At 32.4% G+C, this 26,378-nt stretch overlaps 1 protein-coding gene across 2 annotated transcripts; it reads left to right on the forward strand.

Annotated features, from left to right (window-relative positions):
• The first annotated feature begins 294 nt into the window (after positions 1–294).
• Positions 295–26,378, forward strand: LOC143249357 (tribbles homolog 2-like). Of its 2 annotated transcripts, none has more exons than XM_076499070.1 (4): positions 295–608; positions 1,683–2,244; positions 13,012–13,304; positions 22,990–26,378. In XM_076499070.1, exons 2-4 carry the CDS (start codon positions 1,978–1,980, stop codon positions 23,474–23,476), a joined length of 1,047 nt encoding a protein of 348 aa, XP_076355185.1. In that variant the 5' UTR covers positions 295–608; positions 1,683–1,977; the 3' UTR covers positions 23,477–26,378. The 2 variants fall into 2 exon arrangements, with proteins under 2 accessions (XP_076355185.1, XP_076355186.1); XM_076499071.1 differs by having other exon boundaries at positions 410–871.

Below are 26,378 nucleotides of genomic sequence, written 5' to 3' on the forward strand. Positions count from 1 at the left end.
TTTATTATGATCATTCTTTGCGAAGCTTATAGGTGACTTCTAAATAACGAATATCTAGTTGTATTTGACATCGGAATTTTCACAGCTTAACTCTATTAACACAAGATGCAGAATTAAAATGACATATTTACATTCCGCGTGAAGTGGAACTGGGATGTTGCGTCAGCACATTTACAATCCGTGTGTGACTATAAATGATTATACGATGTTTCCTTCCGCGAAAAAATAGGTCTCAGTTGTCTTTTGAATGATATCTTTCACTAATTAAGTAATTTAAAGTTAAGTCATCAGTGCTGTCATCTAGGTTAGTTAGTTTGCAAAATTATAAAAAAGGTTATAAAAACAAACTAAAAAATGAGTTATTCTTCAGCAAGATGAAATGCGAATCGTTGGCCAGGTTACTACGCTACCTATTCCGTCTTTTGCTGTGTAGCGATGGCCTTGTCGTGTCTGTGAGTTGGCTGTGTGCGTTGTTTCTGAATGGGGTTGGCCTAACTTAATGTATTAGGGTAAATCTTACGTAAATTTTGCCAGTATTCTGTGTAAGATTATCTTTACCGTTTTAACTATTTCAAGTTTGGCCTCCCCTACTCAGAAACAAGTGAACGGTAAGAGTGTTATTTCTCTTTAAGGATAAATAACTTTATTGCTCGTCAGTTTTAGTGGTATTGTTGTAGATATGTGACGTTTTATACGTATGGTGGTTGATACTAGTACTACTACTGCTTTCGTTTACGCAGTAGCATTGTAATTTGTATACAGCAACAGCATAAAATGTGTATTTTCTTCCGTCTGTTTTACAATATTAAAAGTTAATTGGGGCAGGTTTGAACGCTAGGTTCAGCTTTCAAGTTTCAGTATATTAATAAGGGTAAGTGAAACGTAATTTCATAAATGGTATAATTAACGTGTTCATCCCGTACTCGGAGGAATGCAAATAATTTACCTTTCTCACTGAATATTTTATATTGGATCAGGATAATAATTACAGTATTTCATTGGAGTTTTATAGTATTATTATTAATGATGTAGTCTTATCTTAACGACAGTAACACAAAATTCATACCTTATACTACCATTTATAATTTTTTCATTTGCTACCCAGTAAATGAAAAACTAATGAACAAAATCATGTCCATAATCCTAAATTCGAGCTAATCCTTACCCTGTTTCATCAATAATTAGTAGTGGTATAGGGAGTTCGCCGTATCGCGAACAAAGAAACGTACGTAAAGCGGTGCTTTATAAGCTTTTAGTGAACTTTTTATTATCATTAAGACTTCGTAGATGACACGTAGTGAATGTAAGGTAAGAGAGAATTTTTATTGCGACATATTTTGGTATTCCAACAATTAAACATCGTTTTATGGTGTATTTGGATATGTGGTATCGGGTATTTGTATTCATAAGTTGTTTTGATGAATGAAACTGTGAGACTTGTATCACTCACTTAGTGTAATTGGCATAGTTATTCTTCATTAATAACTGTAGTAGCAAAAACGTCAAAACATTAACCAAATTATCAAAAAAATCTAGTTTGATAAACTTATGTAATGTTTACATATTTAATTTAAGGCAACTAAAATATATAGTGCTGAAAATTATAATAATTAATATTGCAAAATCTTATTTAATAGTTTTTTTTTATATATATATATATCAAATGGGTGTTTTTGTTTTAGGTCACCCATGGAATTCAGTTTTAAAAGGTTAAACCAATAGCTTGATGTTGGATTTCAAAGTTGGAAACCCCTGTCTCAAACAGTAATTGCCAAAGTATATTTATGTGAATAGTTGTCATCATTTGTTGAACCGGCAAAATTGAAGAGTGAAGAATTGGACAAAATTACTGATCTTATGCAAAGATAACTTCATGTAACTAATGAAAAATGAAAACTTATAACTGCAGAGATCTGTGAAAGGATTACTTTTATTTTCCTTTTTTTAATGTAAGTTAGGCAATTTTCTTGTATCCTCATGAATGTTTTGCAACCACCTCCTCTGAATTTGCAATACTGTCGACTTAAACAAGAACTTAACATTGAGAAACGATGGGAAAATGGGGGAAAATGTAGTGGAAGCCTAAGTCCAAATCTTCAGCCTCCAACCCCACCTATTTTTCCAAACACACAAGATCCTTTCACAGCAAGTGCTGTTGGTAACTACATACTACTTGAACAGTTTGATGGATCAACCTTGTATCGTTGTATAAATGTAAAAACAAATGAGGAATACATATGTAAGGTGAGTATATTAAAAATTATTATTGTATTCTATGCAGTTTATACATGGTAACATGGGAAATTGTAATTGAATAATTCTTTTACACATAGGTAAAAGTTTATTTATACTTGCTAATTGTGCTTATTTTCAGTTCAAAACAGCTGTTCGTGAAATACAAGGCAACATTATTATGAGAGTTTTGTAAACATTATATCATAATAGTGGTGGTTCAAGCTATAGAAAATGTATAACCTTTCACTACATTTGTACTTATTACTTCAAAATAGTTTACAAATTTTATGTCTGTCATTTGTATAGAATTTGTTACAGGTGAAATAACAAAAAAAAAGATTTTGTTTTTAAACATGTGCACCAGATTTGGGAATGTTTATTAATCTTTGTTAAAAAAAAAAAGGGGAGGTGTTTAGTAATTTATGAAGCTTAATAAAGTGAATTCCAAATGGAAATGTCTAAGTTTGTGAAATGGCATTATAAGATGGTTTGACATTATTTTTGTGAGAACTGCCAGTAAATAAATTTCCCATACTTACTTGATTTAAGAATAATATTGATATTTAAGAAATTGTTAATGTTATAGACCTCTTTTGTAAAAGTTATGATATTCTGAAAGAAAGGTATATAGATGTGATTGTTGATAAAAGCTATCTCTTAACTGTGGTTATGAATACAGAAGTGAAGAAAATAACCAAAACAATTGTAGTATTAATTTTATAAAAAGCTTGATTTTAACATAAGTTGTTTCTCCTTTTGCTCATTACTAGTGAGAGTTTAGAATACTGAGCAGAGTGATTTTCCATTTTGTATGAAAGAAAATGACTTGAAAAAGAGTACATAGAAGGTGTAGTGAGAACTGAATCAAGAATATCTGAGTCACAAATAGAGGTTTTGATTGGTACTTGTTTTCACTGAATCATAGAACAACTACAAGTTCTTTGTTTCCATTATTTAAAATTGTTTATGGTCTAACTGAAGTGCTTATCAAATATTTCTTTAAGTGGTAGATTAATCCTCCTATTACTAATTGTGTATATATTGTACTATTAATTATTGGTAGGATTTGCTTATTGATTAATTTTATTTAACATTTTTCTTGTTATAACATTCAGTGTAAAGAACTGAGTAGTGTTGGTTGTATTTTTGTTTCTGTCCTTAAAGGGGCCCAGTAACCAACAAAAGCATGTACCCACAAGTAATTTGGTTCATTACTAGTTTACAAAAATATGCTTTAAAAGCTGTTGAGTTATATGTTAGTAATTTGCTAGGGTTAATAAGATTAGTGTAGGGACTGAAATTATTGAAGGCTCCTAATATACCCACTAAGTTTTAGTTAAAATGTTTCTAAAAGTATAGAGTAGTTGTCCTGAGGAAACACATATAATATGTGATCTGTATGAAAATTTGTTTAAATATTTTTCATTTTATAGGTGTTAGAAGTTGATTATTCTTGACCAATGGTTTTGTTTGGATGACAAGCGGGTGACTTTCACAGGCCAAATGGTCTTTTATCACCTTTTTTGTTTTTGTTCTTTCAATAACATTGTATGTAAGGTATTTTCTAAGTACTACTTTCAGAGAGTGTTTCTAAAAGTGTAATAAAATAGCAAAGTATTAATTGTAAAGAAAAAATGTACACTTTTATATTATAGGACCCTTCCAACAACTGTAGAACACTTCATTTAGTTAATATTCAAAACAGATTGATCATATGATTTATCAGGTGCATGTTTGAGTCCTTTAGCACAGATTTAGTCACTGTGGTTAGTCTGCAAACTATTGGTAAGAGCAGATGCAACATTGAGATAAAAAGGGACATGATAGTAAGTGCTATTGAAAATATCTAACTATCTTAAAAAAGACAACGAGACAAACTTGTAAAATGCATTAGTTGTGATCTTTAAACAAGACATATTTAGAAGCAGATAATTTGTTATGATTAATTGCATTTCAGTATATTCTATACTGACAGCAGAGTTAGGGTATGACCAAAACACTCAACCATGCTTGTGTTATGAGGCAGCAAGCTTCTGGAGATTGTGCAATATTATAAAAATATACTTTTAGCAGAAATTAAGTTGTTTTTTTTTATTTGTTTCAAAAGCTAATTTTTAGAGTATATCTAAATACTGCTGCTGATGATGTTTACTTGACAATGTTACATTTTTCATCCTGATGAGCAAGGGGGGTCTTCCATGACAAGAATGTAACAATCCACTGTGCTTTTATTGTGCAAATGTGGTTCAAAATTGTAACAGTATATTCAGGCTTTTTTTTTTTTTTTCTGTTAATCACTACAATACCTATGTCAAAATGATTGAGCATTTTCAAGATGAACTTCAACATTTTGCCTTCATCATAATCACCTGGTAACCAGCTAAAGAGAATACTTTTTAATGAATGGGTTACACTCGGATCAAACAAGATCTTGTTTGGCATTATCTTAAGCGTGTGCCGTACTATGTCCAGACTACATAGGCAACAAGGTGTCTAGTCTGCCTTAAGGGGTATTTTGTAATGTGGCTAGTCAGAATATAACTTATAGTAATAGGCCACCACATTAGTTTCATTTGTCTAATAATGACTTTTACTTAGAAATGGCTATCAACCTAAGAAGTACATTTTTAAAGACTAATATAACAGATTGAAGTAAGTAATTTATAGGAAGTTACATTGATATGTACAGAGTAACACCAGATTAAAATCAAGATGTGCTACCAATACTTTGTTTCCAGATACACTTACAAATAAGAAATGTGAAGTAATCTGTTCATAATGAAAGTAATTTATAGTAACAATGATTAATTAATAAGTGTGAGGGAATATTGAGGTGTGACTAGAAATATTTCACCATGTAGACTTCATACACCCAGAAGTTCATCTCGGATATATATATGAGCAGTGATTTATATTCATAAAAAAAAAAAAGTAAACCAAAAGAAATAATTCAAGGGTGAGTCAGTAATTTGCGAATCTGGAGTGTTTGTTTGTGGAATATATTGGTAGCTCTGCTTTGTGCTTCAAAATCTCTTGTATACAACAAAAAAGATTTCCATGTACCATTTGTATATTGTAGAAATACATCCATATAGCAATACATACTGCAAGAATGATTGTGTTTATCTGTGGTTAATCCACAAATAAAGAATATATAAAAGAAGCTGACAAATAGATCCTGTTTATTTCATCCAATATTACTTGTTTGGAGACCATGCTTAACTGTTACTGGCATAGGTATTTGCAATCTCTTAGAAGTATCTGGGAATGTATCTTTCTGAATCTTATGGCAGTATAAACACTTGCATCACATTTCTCTTATGAACTTCAATGCACTGGCATTTTGTTTCCTGTCTGTATATTGAGGTGCAGACATGAAAATTATGTTAACCAATTTTTATTATTGATGGGAAAACATTCATACTGAAGTATACATTTTGTGTTTTATATTTTTATATTAAGAATAAATCCTTTACTTGTTTACCCAGGAGTATGTTGTTTATTGTTAAGCTCAAACCTTTATAATTGTCTACTTATGCTCTGCCCACTATAAGTATAAAACTCCAAATTTTAGCATTAAAAGCCTTCATCCTCCTGAGCACTGGAGGATTCTGGGTGTGATCTCATTTTGATCATAGATTTATGGAGGTATTACATTTAATGCTGGTGGATGGAACTTTTTGAACATAATAATAGCATCTTTGGAGTTGTTTGAAATGGGTAAGGCAGTCATGTTCTCTATTCTTAGTTGTTCCATCAGAACTGAGAATACAACATACACCTTAATGTATGAAATTAATCCATAACAAAAGATTCCTCTATTACATAATGTTTTGAAGTCATTGTTAAAATTAAAAACAGTTGGCTCTTAAATTTTAAATACTAAAGATCTCTGCTTGTATTTTGAGACAAAAAATTAGGTATAGAGTACACAGTGCAAAATGGGTAATATAGAGAACATGCAGATAAACATTGAAATGTAAACCTAACCTCTTCTAGTACTACACATTTTGTAGTGTTTTTGTTTTTTTTCCCCATAGAAAGATTATTTCTTTCCTTTGTAAAATGAAGCAGCCTGGTTTGTGTCTACATATCTAATTGTTTGTCTGCCTTTTTATAATGATAGATCATTATTTGACCTAACAATGTGTATTACCTAGACAGTAAACATTTTTAAGCCTCATTATAAGTTGTACTGGATTAATCTTGCTGACATGGAATTTGGTGTTATTGATGTAGGTTCACCATCAAGTGTTTTATATATTGAAGCCATTCTCCTTCCAAATTAATTGTGCCTATTGTTACATAGTCTGTCCTGCTGTTATGATGTAAGCACCTTAGAGAGTTTCTTTTTGTATAGCAGTTACTTGAGTTTCATAACAGAAGGAAACATAACACATGTTTCATACACAAGTTCACATAATTTATTAACTTTGCATATGGAGAAGAATCATCACCATCACTTAATAGTAATTTATTTTAAACCAAAGTTTTAGCAATATATAGTCATCACTTTGAATGAAACTCTTATTCTGGGTACATTATATCTTGTTTGTTTATTAAAAAGCAGTGAGTATTGAAATTGATTTTAAAATTCCAAATTTAAGGATCCAGTATTTATTGTATTTATCAAATTTTACCATAACTAAAACTTGCAAGGTACTGTTCTCCTGTGGATCAGAGATAAGCTTGCAGATTTACAATGCTAGATTCATTACAGTGGATATAACACAGATAGCACCTTGTGTTTAAAACAAAGAAAGAATTACAAGCTAGTAATTGACCATTGTTAATTAAATCTTCTACTATAATACCTTGTTTTTAAAGAGCAAATTTGTAGAACTAACTATTTTTCTTTTTGAAATGTTTTAGCTTAAACATATCCAATATTCATGTATTTGTGTGAGATTACATTAAAATACTGTGCTAACAAATTTCGTGATAAATTTTGGGTTGCATAAACTAATATTTTAATACAATTCACCTTATATAAACCGGGAATAATATAGTTATAAACCAACGATATATTAGCTTATTTGTATCCTGACTTTGTGTAGCTACAGCAACCGTGGAGCTGTTTATCGAATTTTTGTCTTTTTTTGTTTGTTTGTACTTTCATGGGTGGCGTGTAACATGCACACATACACCTATATACGAGAATCCTGTTGGCAGTGTCTACAGTGAACAGATTCATTTACCACTAGGGTTGGACCGGTCAATGACCGAATTTTGTTGGTGAGTTGGCAACGCTGTGAAGATGTACACTAAGGTATTATGGAAAACATTAGATGAGAATATAATCATATATTCGTCCTTTATTTTTAAGTCAGTATCGATGTGGCCGTACATGTTGATGTTTTCATTTTTCCTTATTTATACGCGATATTTCGATTCTCTTGAGGAATTGACTGTTATGTAGCTATAGATTTGAATCGTGTTATAACAGTTTTCATGTACGTATATTGTAAGATAAGCTTGTATGTGAATACTGAAGTTTCCGTTTCAAAAAATGGACATTGAAATATTTTTGTAACACTTGTTTATTTCTTAGATTTGAGAAATTCTGTGAGCTGTTGTCATTGGGTCTTTCTTTACTAAATGGGAAAATAAGTTGCAACAATGAAATTAGAACGAAGTTTCAACTGTAACTGGTGGAGCTTGACTTTAATATTCTGAAAATTGAATATTAGACATGAAACGTTGGCCAAGAATTTGTCCCGAGAAAGTGTTTGATTAAAATCTTACACGTCTTGCTGTATTAAATTAAATATTATATTCCACAATCTTATATATTTCAATAGATTGTGCTCGATATATAAGGAAATGTTATAAAGTTAACGTCGAGTTTGTCACATTGTTGTGAACCAGCACTTTTAATGAACCGTTTTTATGCGTACTTCGTGTATTATTAGATGTTTGTGTACTTTTCTACTATACATTACATTGTAGTTTATGTTCATGTTTTAAAGATGTTTTGACAGAGTAACTTACGACGTATCTCTAGAAACTTTTTTGGTAAAACAGAAATGATTAATATTTGGCTGTAAGTTTACTCTCGAATAGTGATTTACGCCACGGGAAATTAGTTACTGATCTACCCGAGTAATACTAGATTTCGAAATTGAGTTGACATCGTTTGTGGTTTAATGATTATTGCTAATTTGTAACTTCATGTATTTAGATTATCAAGCTATATCATTAAGCTACATTTTTGACACTTTGGACTGGCCAACCTTGATATTTTCCATTAATTTTTTATGGTAGTCTGCTTCTTTGCTTTGCATCATTAGTTGTATGAAATGTTGACTTGAATACTGCTGTTAGAAGTATCGACTTTTTTTTTTTTTTTTAACAGCATGCAGATTTAATTTAGTACCATCTCCTGAAGTTGGTTCTGTGAAAGTAATACATATCTCATTGCAATTCTTAATTGAACGTATCTTATTGAAGTCTTATTATTTGATTCAGTTGAATATTTACACTTTTAGTAAAACTATTCGTCAGTTTGCATTCAGTAAGCATGGAGAAAATGTTAGGAAATTCTCCTGGAGTTCGGGGAAAAGGGGGAGATTTTTGTTACGCTAGAAGTAAGGACGAGGAAGATGACTCAGCAGTTGGAATTCGCTCTACATGTGATGGAACGAACTCTTGTGCATCCTGTAGATGATTCAGATGCCGATGTAGCAGCCTTGTGTGCGTGTTTTAAGATTGATGAGGAAAACCTATTGAGTAGTAAAAGTTTACTAGGTAGCCATTACATGTACGATTGCATACATCCTGGACCATGACTGGTTTTCGTTATTGTTATTTTCGTATGTTTTATTTGTCATATATATATATATATATATATATATTTTGCAGGGGAGAACCTAATTAATTTAGTGGTGCATGTACTGCTTTATTACACACATGACAATTAGTTTGTTACTCTAGACACACGTGTCAAATGTTCGTTGTGACTGCCGTCGTTTTGTTGCTTATTATATAACCACTTACTGCTAAATGTTCTGAACACGCAGGGTGATGACGTCATCACGTGGTATCAGTTTATATTGTTTTGAGTATAAAATGACAAGAGTGAAAGGTTGCAAAAACTACTGAAACGGTATCAGTTTACTTGAATGCATCTCCACTATGATAAACAAACAGGAACTTTCTTTGCTGCATATGGTGGTGGTTGAGTGTTTTGTTTTTTCTTTTGTTGAAATAACTACATTTATGTCAGTTACACTTAATAATTCAGTAATTATAAAAAAAAAAAAAAATGAATACAAGTAAAAGACCACTCAGTTCTTTCATGGCCATAGAGAACATGAATTTGCAAAAAGACTGTAACCAAGAGTATATTCATACAAAACACTCATTTATGGTTAAGCCTAAAATTATATATATTTTTTTCTTTTCAGATTGTTTATGCACCAAATTACTTTTGGGTTCACAACTTTGTTTATTACGGTGGGTTCCCTAATAACATAAGGTGTCCATGAACTTGGTAAAGTCAAATAATTAAAAAAAAGGGCCAAATATTGAGGAAATGTGCCCTAAATTTATCTCTGAACATATATGTGTGCATGCTACTTTGGTGTATCTTAACATATTCTTGGTCAATCATTTATCTGATGATAATTATTATACTTATTGTATTTGATTATAGGTATAAGTATTTTCTTCTTTGTCATTAACTGTTGCAATGTCTTTGTTTGAAGAATTTTTTATTACTTTAATCTGAAGCATGTCCTAAAGAAATATGTCTATTCTTTTAACGTTAAAAGATAATGATATGGAATATGCTCATTTTCAGTTGATAGACCATTGATAATCACATATGAAACTTTTTTGCATACCATGACAATACATACATTTCTACTATTCAACACATAGTGACAGTTTGGAACATTTCTCTTGATTATTAGTGTACAGGACATCTGTATGGAATATTTTTGAATTAAATTTATCACAATCCATTTATTAGTGTTAGTATAATATAACATTTTTTTACCAGAAGATTAAATGTAACAATGTTTTGGAACATGAGACCTGTTGGTACATCTTGGCTGTTCCATCCTCTAAAATAATTAAATTGTAAAGCCAGCCCTTATCATTCATATAATTATTAAGCTTTTTTCTTAAATGCCCTTTAATTTACTGCCTGTACAACATCCAAAGGCCAACCACCCTGTTATGAAAATGAAACTGCCTTAGCTGAAGATGACTCATAACATGCTAAAATTTTTGTGTTCCCTAGTTCTACTATTGTCACTGTAATATTAGAAGGAATTTGTTTAGTTTTCTTATTGAAGAAGTTTTTTTGTTGGGGAAAGTAGTGATAGGTTGGAGTGCATATCATCATTTGTACTGTACTTAATGTATCTGATTTGCGAGATGTTTATTACATCTCAACTACTCATATAAGGATTGTCGTGCTGTGTTTCAACTGGTTATGTACATTATCTCATCAAGCATAAGTAAATAATGAAAAGTAGGCAAAAGAGAAAATCAGAAAGGTACTGTAAACATATGAAACAATAACAAAAGTTCAATTTTCCAACAATGTTATTGACTGTCTAGAAATAGTATCAGTGGAGGATAGGAAATAAAAATTAAAACATTTATTTAGGTAAACGTGTGATAGTGGTTATACTATTTAATATATTGGATACCATTACTTATTAGTGTTATTATTATACTATTAATACAGATTGTTTTTCAATATTAGCTTAATAAATGTATTTAGCACTAACCCAAATCATCTGTCATTCAGTCTTATAAGCTATTGGATTACAGCTGAAAATACTAACATTGAGGCCCCCCAGTGGCTTAGCGGTATGTCTGCGGACTTACAACACTAAAAACAGGGTTTTGATACCCATGGTGGGCAGAGTACAGATAGCCCATTGTGTAGCTTTGTGCTTAATTCAAAACAACTAACATTGAGGGTACCAAGTAGTAAAGCAATGTAATTTAATCTCTGCATAATTAGAAACATGATAGCTTATATAATTAACTATACTGATTATCAGGGTGATTTTTAGGTTTGATATATTGATTGTTCTGACTGTGTGCTAATGCTAGTTCTGTTTATAAAGTTGTTTATCAGAAGATCATTTTATCAAAACAGTTTCTTTAAAACAAGTGTATAATAAAATTGTGTTATGTATAAAATAGAAGAGATTAACCCATAATTTTATTTGACCAAAGTCAGTAGCTCAGCATTGCAACAGTTAGTGGTGGGTGCTATTGAGTACTTGCTTCTTTTTTACTCTGCCAGTTAAAACTTGGGGTCAACTGGTCCAAATAACCCTTGAGTAGATTTTGCATGATGTTCTTAAAAAAAAAAAAAAACTGAAAGACAAGGTTTCCACTGGAAAGTTATGTAGTAAATTATATGCATGGTTTTATGTTATTAATATTTATTTCTTATGCATAAACTTCAAATTATGTACTTATGAATCACATATCAGTCTTTAGTTTCTTAAGTTGAAACTTTAATATTATTTTTTTCCATCTGGGAACTATTTATGGATTTTTGAAAGTCAGTCATCAAACTTTGCATGTAAATAGCACCAGCTATGTCAAAACTGGAATGACGTTGATGCTCCCTTAGTCAGGAATAATATATATTTGTAATTACAAACAAGAAATGTTGTATATAAACTCAAAAATATAGGTATACAGGACATTTTGGAACAGATTTACTACAAACCATAATTTCATGAAAATTGTAATGTTAAATATAAGTTACAAATTTATATTTTTCTCTATGATTATAGCTATCTCTAACTTACATGACAATTTTTTATATTAGTTTTTGTGAAACATTAGAAAGTTAAATATTTAATTCTTACAGTAAGATAGAGGTTTTCTTATTTATAAAAAAATAAACATTTGCAAGTATGACTGTCGGGAAGTATAGGGTATTGTTACTTACCGATGATGTAATTTATAGACTAGGATAAATATATTTATTTGTCAAATCAAATTTAATCTTACATGTGTGAATAGGTCATCTAGGCCAGTTTCACAATTACTCGGGTATCCTCAGCAAATACAAGGACGTGTTTGAAATTAGATCATTAAATATATGGCAAAAAAAAACAAAAACACAAAAGAACAATAAGTAAAACCAGGAAGAAAATAACGTTTGTGTGAAAATTATTATAGAACTCGTTATAATGTTCAACTTTGGTGAGATATAACATTTCTGTACAAGCTTTCTCATGCTATTAACCATGAGCTTGCAAAACGTGTTGTTGACACTGTGGGCAACTGCATAATTTAAGTTTAAGAAAACATTTCTCAAATTTTACTCAAAAGTATATATCTGCAATCCCTTTGTCTTGTATATAGCTTTAAACCTGAACTTACTGTTAAATGTTGTTTTTCATTATTATTTGTTTTTTTCAGTTGTTGTTGTTAGACGAAAAATACTAAATTGTCTTTATTGTTGTATGATTTTTACTTTAAAGTAATGTGTGAATTACTTCAATTATTCTGAATAAGTGTCAAGCTACCTGCCTGTGTTCATGAAAATAACGACTTTTATGTCTTGCAACATGATTGCTTTTATACTGCCAAGCAGAAACTGTATATAAATTTTAAATTACTTATAATTCTTAAACTTTAGGAACGCAAATTAATATCGTCAGCCAAAGAACATTATTTCTTTGTTTTTCAAGGCGAATTTCAGATAAGTAATGTAAATAATCCATTATTTTATCACATAAATTGAGGCGTGTCAAAGCTTATGTATTTAATTTTCTATCTTGCTTATCGCAGGTTGTATCAAACGATCGATATCAGAAAACCGTAGCAGGTTATTTTCGACTGGATTCTCACCCTTCCATCAATCAGATAGAACATGTATTGATTGGTGAAACCAAAAGTTATATCATTTTTCGGCGCTCGTACGGAGATCTGCATTCGTACGTTCGTAATAAACGTCGCCTTCGAGAACAAGAAGCTTTACGACTTTTTCGCCAGGTGGTGCTGGCAGTTCAGGCCTGTCATGAGGCTGGCGTGATCCTGCGAGATCTTAAACTTCGAAAATTCGTCTTTAAGGACCCTGAAAGGTTAGTTAAAAATATGCACACCTTTATTTTATTTCTGTCCTAACTTGTTATTTGACCCTAACGAGTTTTCAAGAATAAAATTGTGCCAGTTTCTTTTGAAGTAATTCTGTTATATTAAATTAGGTTATTTTGTCATCGTACTGAAATAGAAGTAATCTTTTGATTACGGGTGTTCAGAATAATGTGTTTATAATTAGTAAAAATTATACACCACTAGCGATATGTTGCTTGTGTAAACATTGTTAATGTGCAGATATACTGTATGTTTAATACCTCGTAATGTGTTAACATTCTGCACAGTTCTCCTTCTTTATTCCACAGGTTATCTTATGTATTTACTTAGGCCTGGCATGACCAAGCGCGTAAGGCGTGAGACTCGTAATCCGAGGGTCACGGGTTCGCGCCCGCGTCGCGCTAAACATGCTCGCCCTCCCAGCCATGGAGGCATTATAATATGACGGTCAATCCCACTATTCGCTGGTAAAAGAGTAGCCCAAGAGTTGGCGGTGGGTGGTGATGACTAGCTGCCTTCCCTCTAGTCTTACACTGGTAAATTAGGGACGGCTAGCACAGATAGCACTCGAGTAGCTTTGTGCGAAATTCCAAAACAAACAAACAAACAATGTATTTACTTTAAGATTAGTCATTACAAATTTATCCTTCGTCTCAACGAATGTGTTTAGTACTTTTATATAATTATGTTATGAACAGTAAAACAATTTGAATAGTGGTCCTGATATCATCAAAAGAATGTATTTTAAAAATCACCTTGTCCAATCTCTTTCGTGGTTCCTCTAGAGATACAATAATAAATATTAAATCGTAAATCGCCACAATGTTTATCAGCTTCAAATTAATTTGCTCTTAAGAAAACAGTTAAAGGATGATTGGAAGTTGTGATTATTATTATAAAAGTCAAAACTGGTGATGTAATACCAGACACGCCCGCGTTCAGTATTCTTTATATAACTGTTCTTGTGACCAATAATAATGAAATGCAAATGATCGTCAATTCAACCTATGGCCTCTTGTAATCTTGTCTCAGTTGACGCTTCGAGGTGATGCACTTTTTTAAAATGTTCAGACTGTCCATGTACCATGACTAGACGTCAAAGAAAACAGTTGGATATGTCACTCGTATGGAAACCGTTTGGACGAAAACCGCCTGTTACATTGAGCTCCTGCAAATTGATTGAATTCTCCTAAAGTGGAATTGCTTTCAAATCAGTAGTATACAGTTGTTTGGACACATGACAAGACAGGTTATGACCGTTCTCTGTTGATTCAGGCTCGCCGAAAGATAAACGAACCTCCGTGAGGCTGAAGTAGAAGTTAGACTTGCAACTACATGACGTGTCGGTGTATATATAGTTAGAAATAAACCTCATAGGGCTTGTCTGTACATCAGACAGCCAGTAAGGCGCATTCCACTTACAGTAAAGCAAAAAGTTCAGTGAACCAATGGAATATTGCAATACTCCTGTTTTGTAACATCTAACAGATAAATACGTCACACATTACCTTAAAGTCATATAATAGTCATTTCTAGAGACCCTAGAACCAGATCTAACCCTATTTTGATACAGAAATGACTCATTTGGCGATAGTGGAAATACTTAGTGTGGACAAGAATGATGGAGGTGTCTATCTGCACGTGCCATAGAATGATGGTGTTAACGTCACGCGTTACAATGACCACATTCTACGTCATGTTATATCTCAATATAGTGATAACAGTTGACCTAGACTTGCCGATATTGTTGTGGAAAGAAGTTCGGATTTCGTTAATGAGTTTTGCGACATACATTTACTTAGTGGTTATAATTCCTCTCAAATACTATTTTCAGCTGCTATTATAATGCACTTAGATAAAACATTTTGTCGAAGTTTAATTTCAATGAAATCGTGTAAGAAAGAACAAACAAAGCATTTCTTTTAAAATGTTCAGTTTGAGACATAGTCATACAAAAAGGTCATATTATTATAAGGAATTAAAGTTCTGTGAGATATTTACATCCGGGAAAAGATCGATAAAATGTTCAGGATTTTAAATTGTATTTGGGTTTTACCTCCCTTTTTATTTTTATTCATTTTTTACATTTACAACTACACTTAGCCATTGTTGTATATTGTAGTACTAAAGAGCATTGATGCACTGTATATATTAAACTTTACCCTTTTTTACACGTTTATGTTATAGAAAATTCTATATTTTCTAGTAATACTTGTGCAATGTATTTATGTAAGTCATCACGTTAGCTAGAAGCTGCAACTGTTTGGAACTGTTACATGGTCCATAAGGATGTACAAATTGTTTGTTCATGTGGGATCTTGGGCGAGAGCCAAAGAGCACGTGACGCAGTTATTTGTAGCCTTGAAACAGAGAAGAAGTGACCTTTTACAGCTATACTATTGATGTCATAATAAATGCTTGCCCCTGTCATGATAATGTAGATTGTAGAACAAATTATGTTGGGAAATCGTATGTGAAACTGAAAATAAACGCAACTATAATCAAGGTAGCAGCAAGATGCCATCCAAAGGGTTTGCTTTGTAAACGCCTTTCTAATTTTTTTCCCTATTTCAACGCAGCCACACGTACTGGTCACCCATGAAGTAGACCCAAGTTAGCTTGTTTTAAACGCACTATTTGAATAATTCATTTCCTAATTATTTCGATATGTTCATAATATTAAACTGAATGGCACAGCAGCAGACTTTTGCTTTTTAACATTTCGTAGCATATATTAAACTTTTTTAGTCTTATGTGACAGATACCCGTGGTGGGTCCAGCATACATAGCCCGTTGTATAGTTCTTTACTTAACAACAAACAAACAAGACTTTCTCATTTGCAAAATCTTCAGTTACTGGATGTCTCGGCCATAAGTAAACGTTTAAATGCGACTTGAGTACGTACAAATTGTGTAGAATGAGAAAGCATTTCAAAACTTATTAGGGCAAGTGTTTTGGCAATGTAGTTTTAAGAAAAGAATAAAATTCGGTTTCAAGTTATAGGGTACTTTTAAAACATTAATTTCAGACGTCATGTTTGTCAATTACTGTTATTAAGGGTGGAAAATCTATATAAATAATACTCTTGCATTTCTCTGTCTGGAACTTTAGCAAATTTCTCTGTGAAATGCTACAAATTTCATATCTTCAGAAAGGCTTTTGCCCGAGGAGTGCGGATTGCATATCAGCTTTTCCATTCAGAAACACCTTGCCTATTTTCTGTCAGGTCATATTTTTCGGTGCAATGAATGTGGTTCACAATGGTAGAATGTCGTCATTATGTGACGACTGGTTTCGATTTTAGTTTTTAGTTGCAAAATATTTTGCACAAACAATATTTAACCCGCATGTAATTTTCTGTAAAAAATAACGTTTCATTAAACACAATTTCTGTGGGCTTTCTCGACTTGTTTAGGTGTAAAATAATCATCCCTATTTCGTTCAAAACTATACTTATTACTTTGTGAACATATTCAGACGTTCCTGCATAATCAGATAGCTTTACCTTTATTACAGCTTTACATTTATTTTAATTTCCAATAATATAGAGTTGATTTGTTTCCTTTGTCTTTACTACGGGTTTTATTCCGTTTTTGTTTTTGTAAGTTTCTTTGTTCTAAGTTGCCACACTGTCATACATTAAACACTCATTTGTTTCATATTCTGTACACTAATACAGATGCATTATTGTTTACGTGTAGTTCTATGACTTTGGTCTATTATGAAAAAAAAAAAAAAGTTATCGTTGTAACACGTAAAGGCCGTAATAAAGCTTAATTTAAATCGCATGCGTGAAAATGATATAATAAGAAAAATTCGTCAAATGAAGGGTGTGAAAATTACTACAAATTTCTGCGAGTCGTGGCTAATATAAATAATTTAATGTACAGAGAAAACTCTTACTGAAATGCTATAATCACTTTAAAAATGACATGTTTTGATATTTTTATTTGTTATTTCTCGCATTTTCTGTTCAAAAAATGGATTACGGGTTGGACTTGTGATAGAGCTTTGGATTTCGGAACTATCGAGTTCGAATACGCTCGATATCGCATAATATACGCCCGTCCAAGTTTAAGCTGTGGTTGCATTGTAAGAGTGGAGCCCTTAGGGCGGGTGGTATGGTGCTTGATGGTTGACAAATAGCTGTAGTATATTTGTCATGATAAAAGGGGCTTCACAATTTATAGTTTTAATATTATTGTACGATAGCTAAGACTATATTGACATTAAAACATTTGTTTTACAACGTTTTTCACAATATGAACAATGCTTGAGCATCTTTACGTTGAAAGAGTAATCACTGTTAAAATTTAAACGTATGAAGGTAACTTTTAAACTTCGCATAAGAGATTCGCTTGTAATTCTACCATTTGTCGAACACGCAGCCTAATTTTGTCAATTTACTTCTATATCATATATTTTAAGATAGAAAAGTAAAAATGGCTAGTCAGTGAAAAGCGTTAATAAAACATTCACTTTTAAAGTATCTCCATATGGGCCAAATTCATAACATGATTAATAGATACGGGATATTTTAGCAAACCACGTAAATATATTATTGATTACCGTTATCTTTATAAAATTATTTCATTTCTTTAAGCTGTGAATCGAGGAACTGGTAATAGCAGTACAACAGTGATTCTGCTAATATCCTTCTTGCTCTCTAATGAAAGTTCCCATAAATAATTTTCCAGAATATTTCAGCCATTTTTCATGACATTTTATAATATTACAGTGTACATCTTATTTACCCAATCATCGCTCGTGTTCAGTTTTTTTTATTTTATTTATTTAACTGCATTTTGATAAAGTCAATAATTAATGATTTCACTGAACAATCATTAAATCAGATAATGAATTTCACAAGGTCAGTTTTTTATGGCATTTTCAGACCTGGAAATTAACTTTGAAAAATCTTCGATTATTTTCAGGACGCGTGGAAACCTTAACTTATTAATTCCTAGGTTATCTCTGTTTGTTGGTTGTCTTTCTTTCTTTCTGTCCCTCGGTGGCGCAGCAGTAAGTTCATGGACTCGCAAAGCTAAAATCCAGGGTACGATTCCCATTGTGATTTTGCTATTAAAAAACAACAAAATTTTCTTTCTTTTGACGAATGTAAATGTTTGAGACTTGTGAATACAAAATGTTTGTTATCAGAAAACTATCATAGTATGACATTTAATCTCGTCAGTTAATTTCTCTAAGGTGTAATTAGGAAATTATCATGTTATAAGGAGTTAAATTATGCCACATGTGGACTGCCACTGACGTGTTTGAGCTGAGGAAACTAGAGTTCAAATATCAATGTAAGTAAGTTTTTCAAGAATGCAGCAAAATTTATATTTTTTTTCATAAATGCCCAATTCAGTGTAAAAAAAACAACAACCTTGCATGAGGTTTTCTCAAGTATTATTTTTTGTACCTATATATGCCATGGCTAATAATTTAATAAATGACATTTTTCTGTGGAGGCCTTTTAAATCGCCCATAATGCAGTAAAACGCATTATACGATCATAATTTAGCTCGGGCATTTCTTTAGATTCCGATTGGTTCGGCTGCAAGTCATAGGACGTACAAGCAGGAAAATAGGTTTTAAGTACCTGTGGTGAGCAGAACACAGCTCGTTGTGCAGGTTTGTGTTATAACAAAGAAACGTGTTTTTATCTTTGTATTTGAGCAATTTAGTCTTTATATTTAAGACTAGCTACGTATAGCATCAGAACGACTTTGAAACATTTATTTGTAGTATGTAAGCTTTCAACATTTTTTGTGTATTATAATAGAGGATGAGTCGCTTTTTATCACAAATCATTAAATCTTTTCTAAGCTGTTAGGTTACTGATCTCACAAGTTAAGACAGTAAACGAAATCTGTCAAACAGCAGTGTGCGTTTATGAGTCAGTAGTTAGAATTAGGGTTTCAGTAGACACGTAGAACCTTGAGAATAATTATAGCACTGTTGGATTTCATTTATTCTACGTTAATGGATCTACAATGTTTGACGTCGACGGTCTTATAAAGTTTGTTATATAAATACGTGTTTTTTGTTTTAGTTTTTTATCGTTGTTATCGTATTGGCTTTGTGAAGTTTTGTTGTTTTCTGTATGAGAAATCCATATAAGCACCTGACTTGCAGTAATTTAGTCGAATATGACACAAGAGGGAATTTTCAATAACTGTGGTACTCGAAATTCTTTTAAAACAAGCTTAAGAGTAAATTATATATGAAGCTTTTGTTCCCCTTTTATTTGCTATATCTTTGAGTCAGCAATACCAAATGTTGCGCGCGCGTATAACTGACTCGATTTTTTAATTACTCATCAAGATTTCTACCAGCCTACCCTCAATTTGAAATTATTTTCGGTAGGATTAGAGTAAATTAACCTGTGAGACAAATACATTAATCAAATAAATTAATAGAAAGGGTTTGACCTCCTGAATCCAAAACAGTAATTAAATGTAGTTCCGTCATTTCTTGACTGATATGATGAGATAAAAATTTGTACTTGAAAAAATGAAGTAAATTCGAGCCATATTATACACCTTTCTTACGCGGCAAAAAAAAATCTGAATCGGCACCTATAGAGTGTTTGCCAAAATTCGCGCAATATAACCTTGAGTCGAAGGTCCGCTACTATTTACCAATATAACAACATGCAAGAGGATGTTCAGACAAAAGTCGTGGATAACCTGAAAGTATTTCGAAATCAAATGTTTCATCTGTACTCTTCTCCTTAAATATTTCTGCCTTTTTATGTTTGCCTCAACTTTTGTAAGATACGTTTTTGAGACATTACAGCAAAACAAGAATGGAGTGGAGTCATCCCAAGTAACAGAAAAAGCGCAAAAATACAAAGACAAACCAAAAGTCATTTACCAGTCCTTTCGAGCGTCTGTGATTACAATATGTACTTAAAATGTGCGACGGTCACAAAATATGTCTCAAAGTAAATATTGTTTACAAGTTTTGCATTCTCCACATTAGTATTAAACTTTAATGGAAAAGATAGAACAAAATGTTTAGATTAATATATTGTTATTTTTTAGTTTTGGTCGTTTAAAATCTCACCGTCACTAGAGAAACTTTCTATTGACTTGTACCACCTATCATTTATTAATTTTATAGGTAGAAGTTTACCACTTGACATTTTATTCTCTGCTGTTTACTAGTTTTACTTATGATAAACAAAATTGCTGTATTCATGTATAGTGAAAAGACTACCTTCGTTATTGAATATTTCAGACGTATGTTGCATATTAAGGTACACGTGTTTGTTAATATTGGTGCTAATCTGTTGTCTTCAAGTAACATGCAAAACTGCATTATTTCCAGACATTTTAAATAAAGTGTTTCTAATCGTTCTTTCTGCAACAAAATCTTCCACCAGGGAGTTGAAATGTGATGAAATACGGTGAAATAGCTTTCTTAGAACACTGTATTTTAAAATACGTGGAAAGGGTCCATCAAATACGGTAGTAAAGGTTACCTGACCAACCCAGCAATTCTTACTAAAAATCTGTTGTGTGTGTGTGTGTGTTAGAACATGTTTTTATCGTCGATGTTGTTGTTTTTTCGCTTGATTAACAGTAATTACTTGTTATAACATCGGGGGCTCGTGAGAGACGTGATGGTAAATTTGCTCAAAGGATTACAATCTACAGTTTAAAATTATATTTTCTACTTTAATTATCGAAAGTTTTAAATTTTGTCGTCTACGGTTGCAGTGGCTTACTGTATGAAACTATTTTTGTTTCTAGTCTGTAGTAGTTCTTTGACTATTATACACGATTAAATGACCACCTTATTAGAACCACTATACAATACTGGGTTCGGCCACCTGTCGTAGCGATAATTGTCGGACATATTCAAGTGGTTCACTTGTCAGGATTGTTAATCCGAAGGTGTATCCGGTCAAAGAAGAGTTGGTAACCCCTGCTTTCCATTTATTTACCTTGTCGCATCAGTAGCTTAGCGGTAAATTTATGGAATTAAAAATTAGGTTTCGATACCCGCGATGGGTAAAGCATTTTGTGTAGCTTTATGCTGAACAACAAACAAACTCTCTAGTTTATAAAAATGTGGGTCAGTTTGGCACACATTACTTTCTAGTTTTATGTGAATGTTCTAAATAATAATAAAAAAAAAAAAAACTGTCGCAGTAATAGCCTGGTCTCAGCGTGGTGTACATACTCTGCTGTATGCTGGAAGGTGTCTTCTATTGGTGGGGACGTATAGCGTGCATTTGATTTACAGATGTTAGCAGAAAATTGTGGTATTTCTGCTATTCCGATGAAGTAAGACTTCCAATGTAATTGTACGATTCTAATTCGATAAGAGAACTAAACTGCAAATTCAGTTATCTTCTTCGACGAATAAAAATAGCATATATTACTTCACTCAGACTTGTTACGATACAGTTGAATCAAAATTTAGTCCGTGAATGTTGGTTGACTTTCTAAAGGACTTAACTTCCTGCCACTTCCCACGTACAGTTCCTCCATCTTCAACAGCTTGTGATACCAGAATAGATTGGAATAAAACATGTTATCGGTCATTCCCTGTTTATAGTTAACACTAGAAAACATTGCTGCTGTACCTAACGCAGTAAATTTCATATAATCGACATTGTACGTTTAATTTGCTGAAACTTCTTATGAGCTTGAATACTAAATCCTTGGCACTGGATTTAACATTTGCTAACCAGACAAAGGATTTATTTGAACTGATTGGTAGGTGATACATGAATTTTTGAAATATTCTTTTGGAGAGATGGTTGGAAATTATGGAGCCCTGATCATTCACAAAGTTCAGTTATTTGGACATACTTTGACATTTGTTGAACTTTACACTCATGTTGCTAGTTTTACCTGATTGCAAACGTATTCATTTTCAGTTGATATAGGTGTTATATCCTGGTGACAAATATCTGAACAGTTGGCCAGAAAAATGGTTTGTAAAACTGCCCATGGTATGACTTCATCTGTACATGTACAAAACTCCTGTTTCAAAAATCGACTAATCGAAACGAAAATAACATAAATTGTCACGAAAATAATTAACTAATTGGAATATTTTCATTATGTTTAATTGTTATTAGGTACAAAGCTGTATAATGGGCTATCTGTGCTCTACCTAATTTCCACTTTTTGCTGCTCTAACTTTCTATTAGCGAGAAAGCAACTGGCTGATAGGACCAGATTCTAACCGTCAGTATACTATGGTTTAAAAGACCATTGTATTAATCGGCTAGCAAATAGTGCTAATCGTCTAGCTATAATTTTTCAGTATGGCAGAAAAGGGGAGAATCTTAAAGTGGCCATTGAGTGTGTAGATTGTGTGTTGTTGTCATGTATCGTAACGATATTTCAGGTAGTGCTACAATAAAAAAAATAATGCCGTAGACTTTTAAAATTCTATATTTGATTTATATGCTGTGTATGATAAATTGAACATACTCTTAATATTATGAAACTCCCTAGCTAAAGCAAGATATGTGAGGGGCAAAGTACAACAACGATTAGCTGCATTTGTTATGTGTATAGTGTGGTCGTTAATTTAACTTTAGATAAGTCCTAAAATCTGAAATGGATTTTGGAACGATGTTTTAATTGCATAGTTTGTGTTTGTGTGTCTAACTTTCAACGAGTATTTATTTATTTCCATAGGACTCATCTAAAGTTAGAAACGTTAGACGACGCTGTTGTCCTAGACGAAGGCTCATCTGATCACCTCAGTGACAAACATGGTTGCCCTGCTTACGTAAGCCCAGAAATACTAACTACCAACGGAAGCTACTCTGGTAGAGCCGCCGACTGCTGGAGTCTGGGTGTTATGCTTTATACTTTGCTTGTTGGTCGATATCCATTTCACGACAGTGATCACAGCGCACTCTTTGGGAAAATTTGTCGAGGCAAATTCACCATTCCCGACACCATCTCATCTCGAGCTAAATGTCTTATCCGAAGTCTGCTGAGGAAGGATCCGGCAGAACGACTTGGGGTTGAGGATGTCCTTCAGCATCCATGGTTCCGACTAATGTCGCGAGGGGGCGCTAGTTGTCTGGATTTACAGCTTCACATTTCCAACGGCAATGATTCCAAGGCACTGGATCAAACTGTACCAGATTTAGCTGTTCCAGAAAGTAATATTTGATCATTTATGTAAAAGCTAGATTTTATAGAAATGTTAGTACTACCTATGACTCATTCTACACCACCCATTTTTTCACCTCCTTCCTAATTTTTAATGTGAAGAGTTTATTGGGGTACATGTAAGCTGTTTCATAATGTATTAAGTGTAAAAAAAAAAACATTTAGGTTTTAAATAACATATTTCAACACAGGTTTGTAAGAGTGATCATTCAGACGCAGAGAACTTGATCAGTCCGACGAATTTTTGTTTTTAAAAATTATCGAAAAGCATGAAAAATTATATGAAAAAAAATTTTTTGTTAAATTCAGAAACAACAAAGAAATGTAAGAATTACGCACGATTTTGAAAAAATTGTGTTACTGACATATTTCTGGACTAAATAATTTTATGCGTGATGGATGTAAAAAAAATATGACTTCGGTACGCCTGTTGATAAGAAAAATGAGAGCTTATTGCTCGCTTATATGATTCGTAAAAGAGCACATTTAAGCTAGAATCAAGTGTAACATAGTTGGTACTTAACTCTCCAAGCCACCCACCAGTGTGGTTTAATGATACCTGTGAGGGCTTATAAGGCTAGAATTCTGGTTTTAATCCTGCTGTGGGCACAGCACGGATAGCCCATTGTGCTCAGCAACAAATAAACAAATTGGTACTGAGTTACCAGAAGTACAATTAGCGTGAAGTTAAACAAATATCAGCGATGATTGTATTTCTGACATAACTATTGTTGTCTGTACACGAGATTTTTTTTTGTTTTCATAATATGGCGGTTTTTATATTGGAAGCACCAGAAATGCCATTGACTGGCTTTGTCAAGAAAATGTAGTAGTTGTATTAAAAATATTGAAAAGAATTTCTAATTTTCCATGAGGTTAAGGTTGAATGATATACTTTGTTTCTATTAAGAATACATCTCAGTGTTTTGCTTCTTACGATCAGAAGAAACATGCTTCCGATTGTTAGTGTGTATATTTTGTATATGTAACGTAATCTCTTTTAACAGTAGTTAAGGGTGTTTTTGGCATTTTTTCCATCGAAATTAACTTGGAATGCCCCAGTATTTCTAAGTTTATTCAACGTTACTTGATTTAAAAGCGTACGTTATTCGGTGTATTACTGAAAACAGTTTTTTTTTTTTTTAGGCATTGAAGGAACAGAATAATAGTGTAACTTTGGCATTATTTTCTACAATTATTTAACTACTGAATGACATAAGTGAAAATTGTGATTATAAGTAATGATAATATATGAAAAGATACATACACTTCCCTCAGAAAATGCCCCCCAGTGGCTCAGCGGTATGTCTGCAGACTTACAACGCTAAAATCCGAGTTTCGATAGGTGTGATGGGCAGAGCACAGATAGCCCATTGTGTAGCTTTGTGCTTAATTCAAAACAACAACAACAACCCTCAGAAAATAGTTACCACAATACGACCGATAGCAATTTAAAGTTAACCGATATATCCCGGCTAGATTCTATTTGTACAAAATATACTTGAAGTATGAAATAAAATTGGGAAATAAAGAGAACCAACTTGTTTAGTAGTTTTACAGTATATGGATTAGAATCATTTTAAACAATTCTCTGTTTACTAGTGCCAGTAACTGTTTTTTTTAGACTGTCAGAATCCATCTGGTGTATCGCAAATAAGAAACCTGCTCGTGTCAAGAAACGTCTTGATAAATATCGCTGTTAGTGTATGACCTTCAAATGATATATACATCTCTAATTAGGTGCAAGTTTATTTCACTGTAAAGTGATTATTATTTTTTGTTTGTTTGTTTTCATTTTCATGTTGGAATATGGCCTTAATGTTTCTTTGTGGTAACGTTGCGTGCCGCGCCATCTGTAGAATATTGTGAATACAACTAGATAGTACAAGTTTTTGTTTGAAAAAAAATGAAATAAATACTCCAGGAAACCATTAGGGAGCAAGTTAAATATTTTTGAAGTTCATAAAGATGATCGGGCCTTTTTGTTTTTGAGGCAAGAAATAACTTTTATTTTGGTTTTTCGAGTTTACTGTCAGCCATTGACACAGAATTCCGAAAGGGCGCAGTTGGTTTGGGTAAGTGACTCGCATTGTTCAATAGGCACACGGATTTCTGTCCCCACATGTTACCTGCTAATCTCCAGAGCTTATTTACGTGAGTGGTTTGCTTTTTTAACGTACTTTTACATGTATGGCGGAATTATTGCTTCGAATTTTCTTTTGTTAATACCAACAATATAATAACGTGTTTATTCTACTATAAAGCGTTTACGTTTTAGAGGCATGTGAACATGTAGAGAAAAAATTAAAGAAAATATAAACGCAAGAGAAAGGAAAGAAACTAAAGACATCTTAATTAGTTTTTGTTTTCAGACGTTCCATGCTTCTATTATACGGTTAAACCATAAATTTTTAACATAATGTTGGATGTGCTCGAGTAGTTAATTATGTATGTCAACAAATGACGTCATAAAATAACGTGGAAAAAAATTGTATATGTAATGTTTTAGAGCTAAATTTAAAAAGTAAATGTTATGTAGGGTAGTAAGTAAATATACCACTTACTGTGGAAACGTTCACGTCTTTCTCTTCCTCTTTTTATAGTAACGAATTTGAACTTAAACGTTTGTGGTTGACGGTGGTTAAAATAAATTTAGATAGCTTTAAGTATCTCTGTTATATATATGTCTTTTTTTTTGTTAGATCATTGCCTTTGGAAAACTCAGTGTACCCTTCGCATCTTAAAAAAAAAAAAAAGCTATTCGTATATGTGCCGTTTTGTTAAAATTAACGAACATGATGGAAAAACGTAAAAAAAAAAAACCAGTATGTCCGGGTCACGTAAATTTGGTGGACAACTTTGGAAAAAAGGTAAACAAAATAAAATTATAGTTTACAGACCAA

The sequence above is a fragment of the Tachypleus tridentatus genome, chromosome 4 (assembly GCF_004210375.1).
Source record: "Tachypleus tridentatus isolate NWPU-2018 chromosome 4, ASM421037v1, whole genome shotgun sequence".
NCBI lineage: Eukaryota > Metazoa > Arthropoda > Merostomata > Xiphosura > Limulidae > Tachypleus > Tachypleus tridentatus.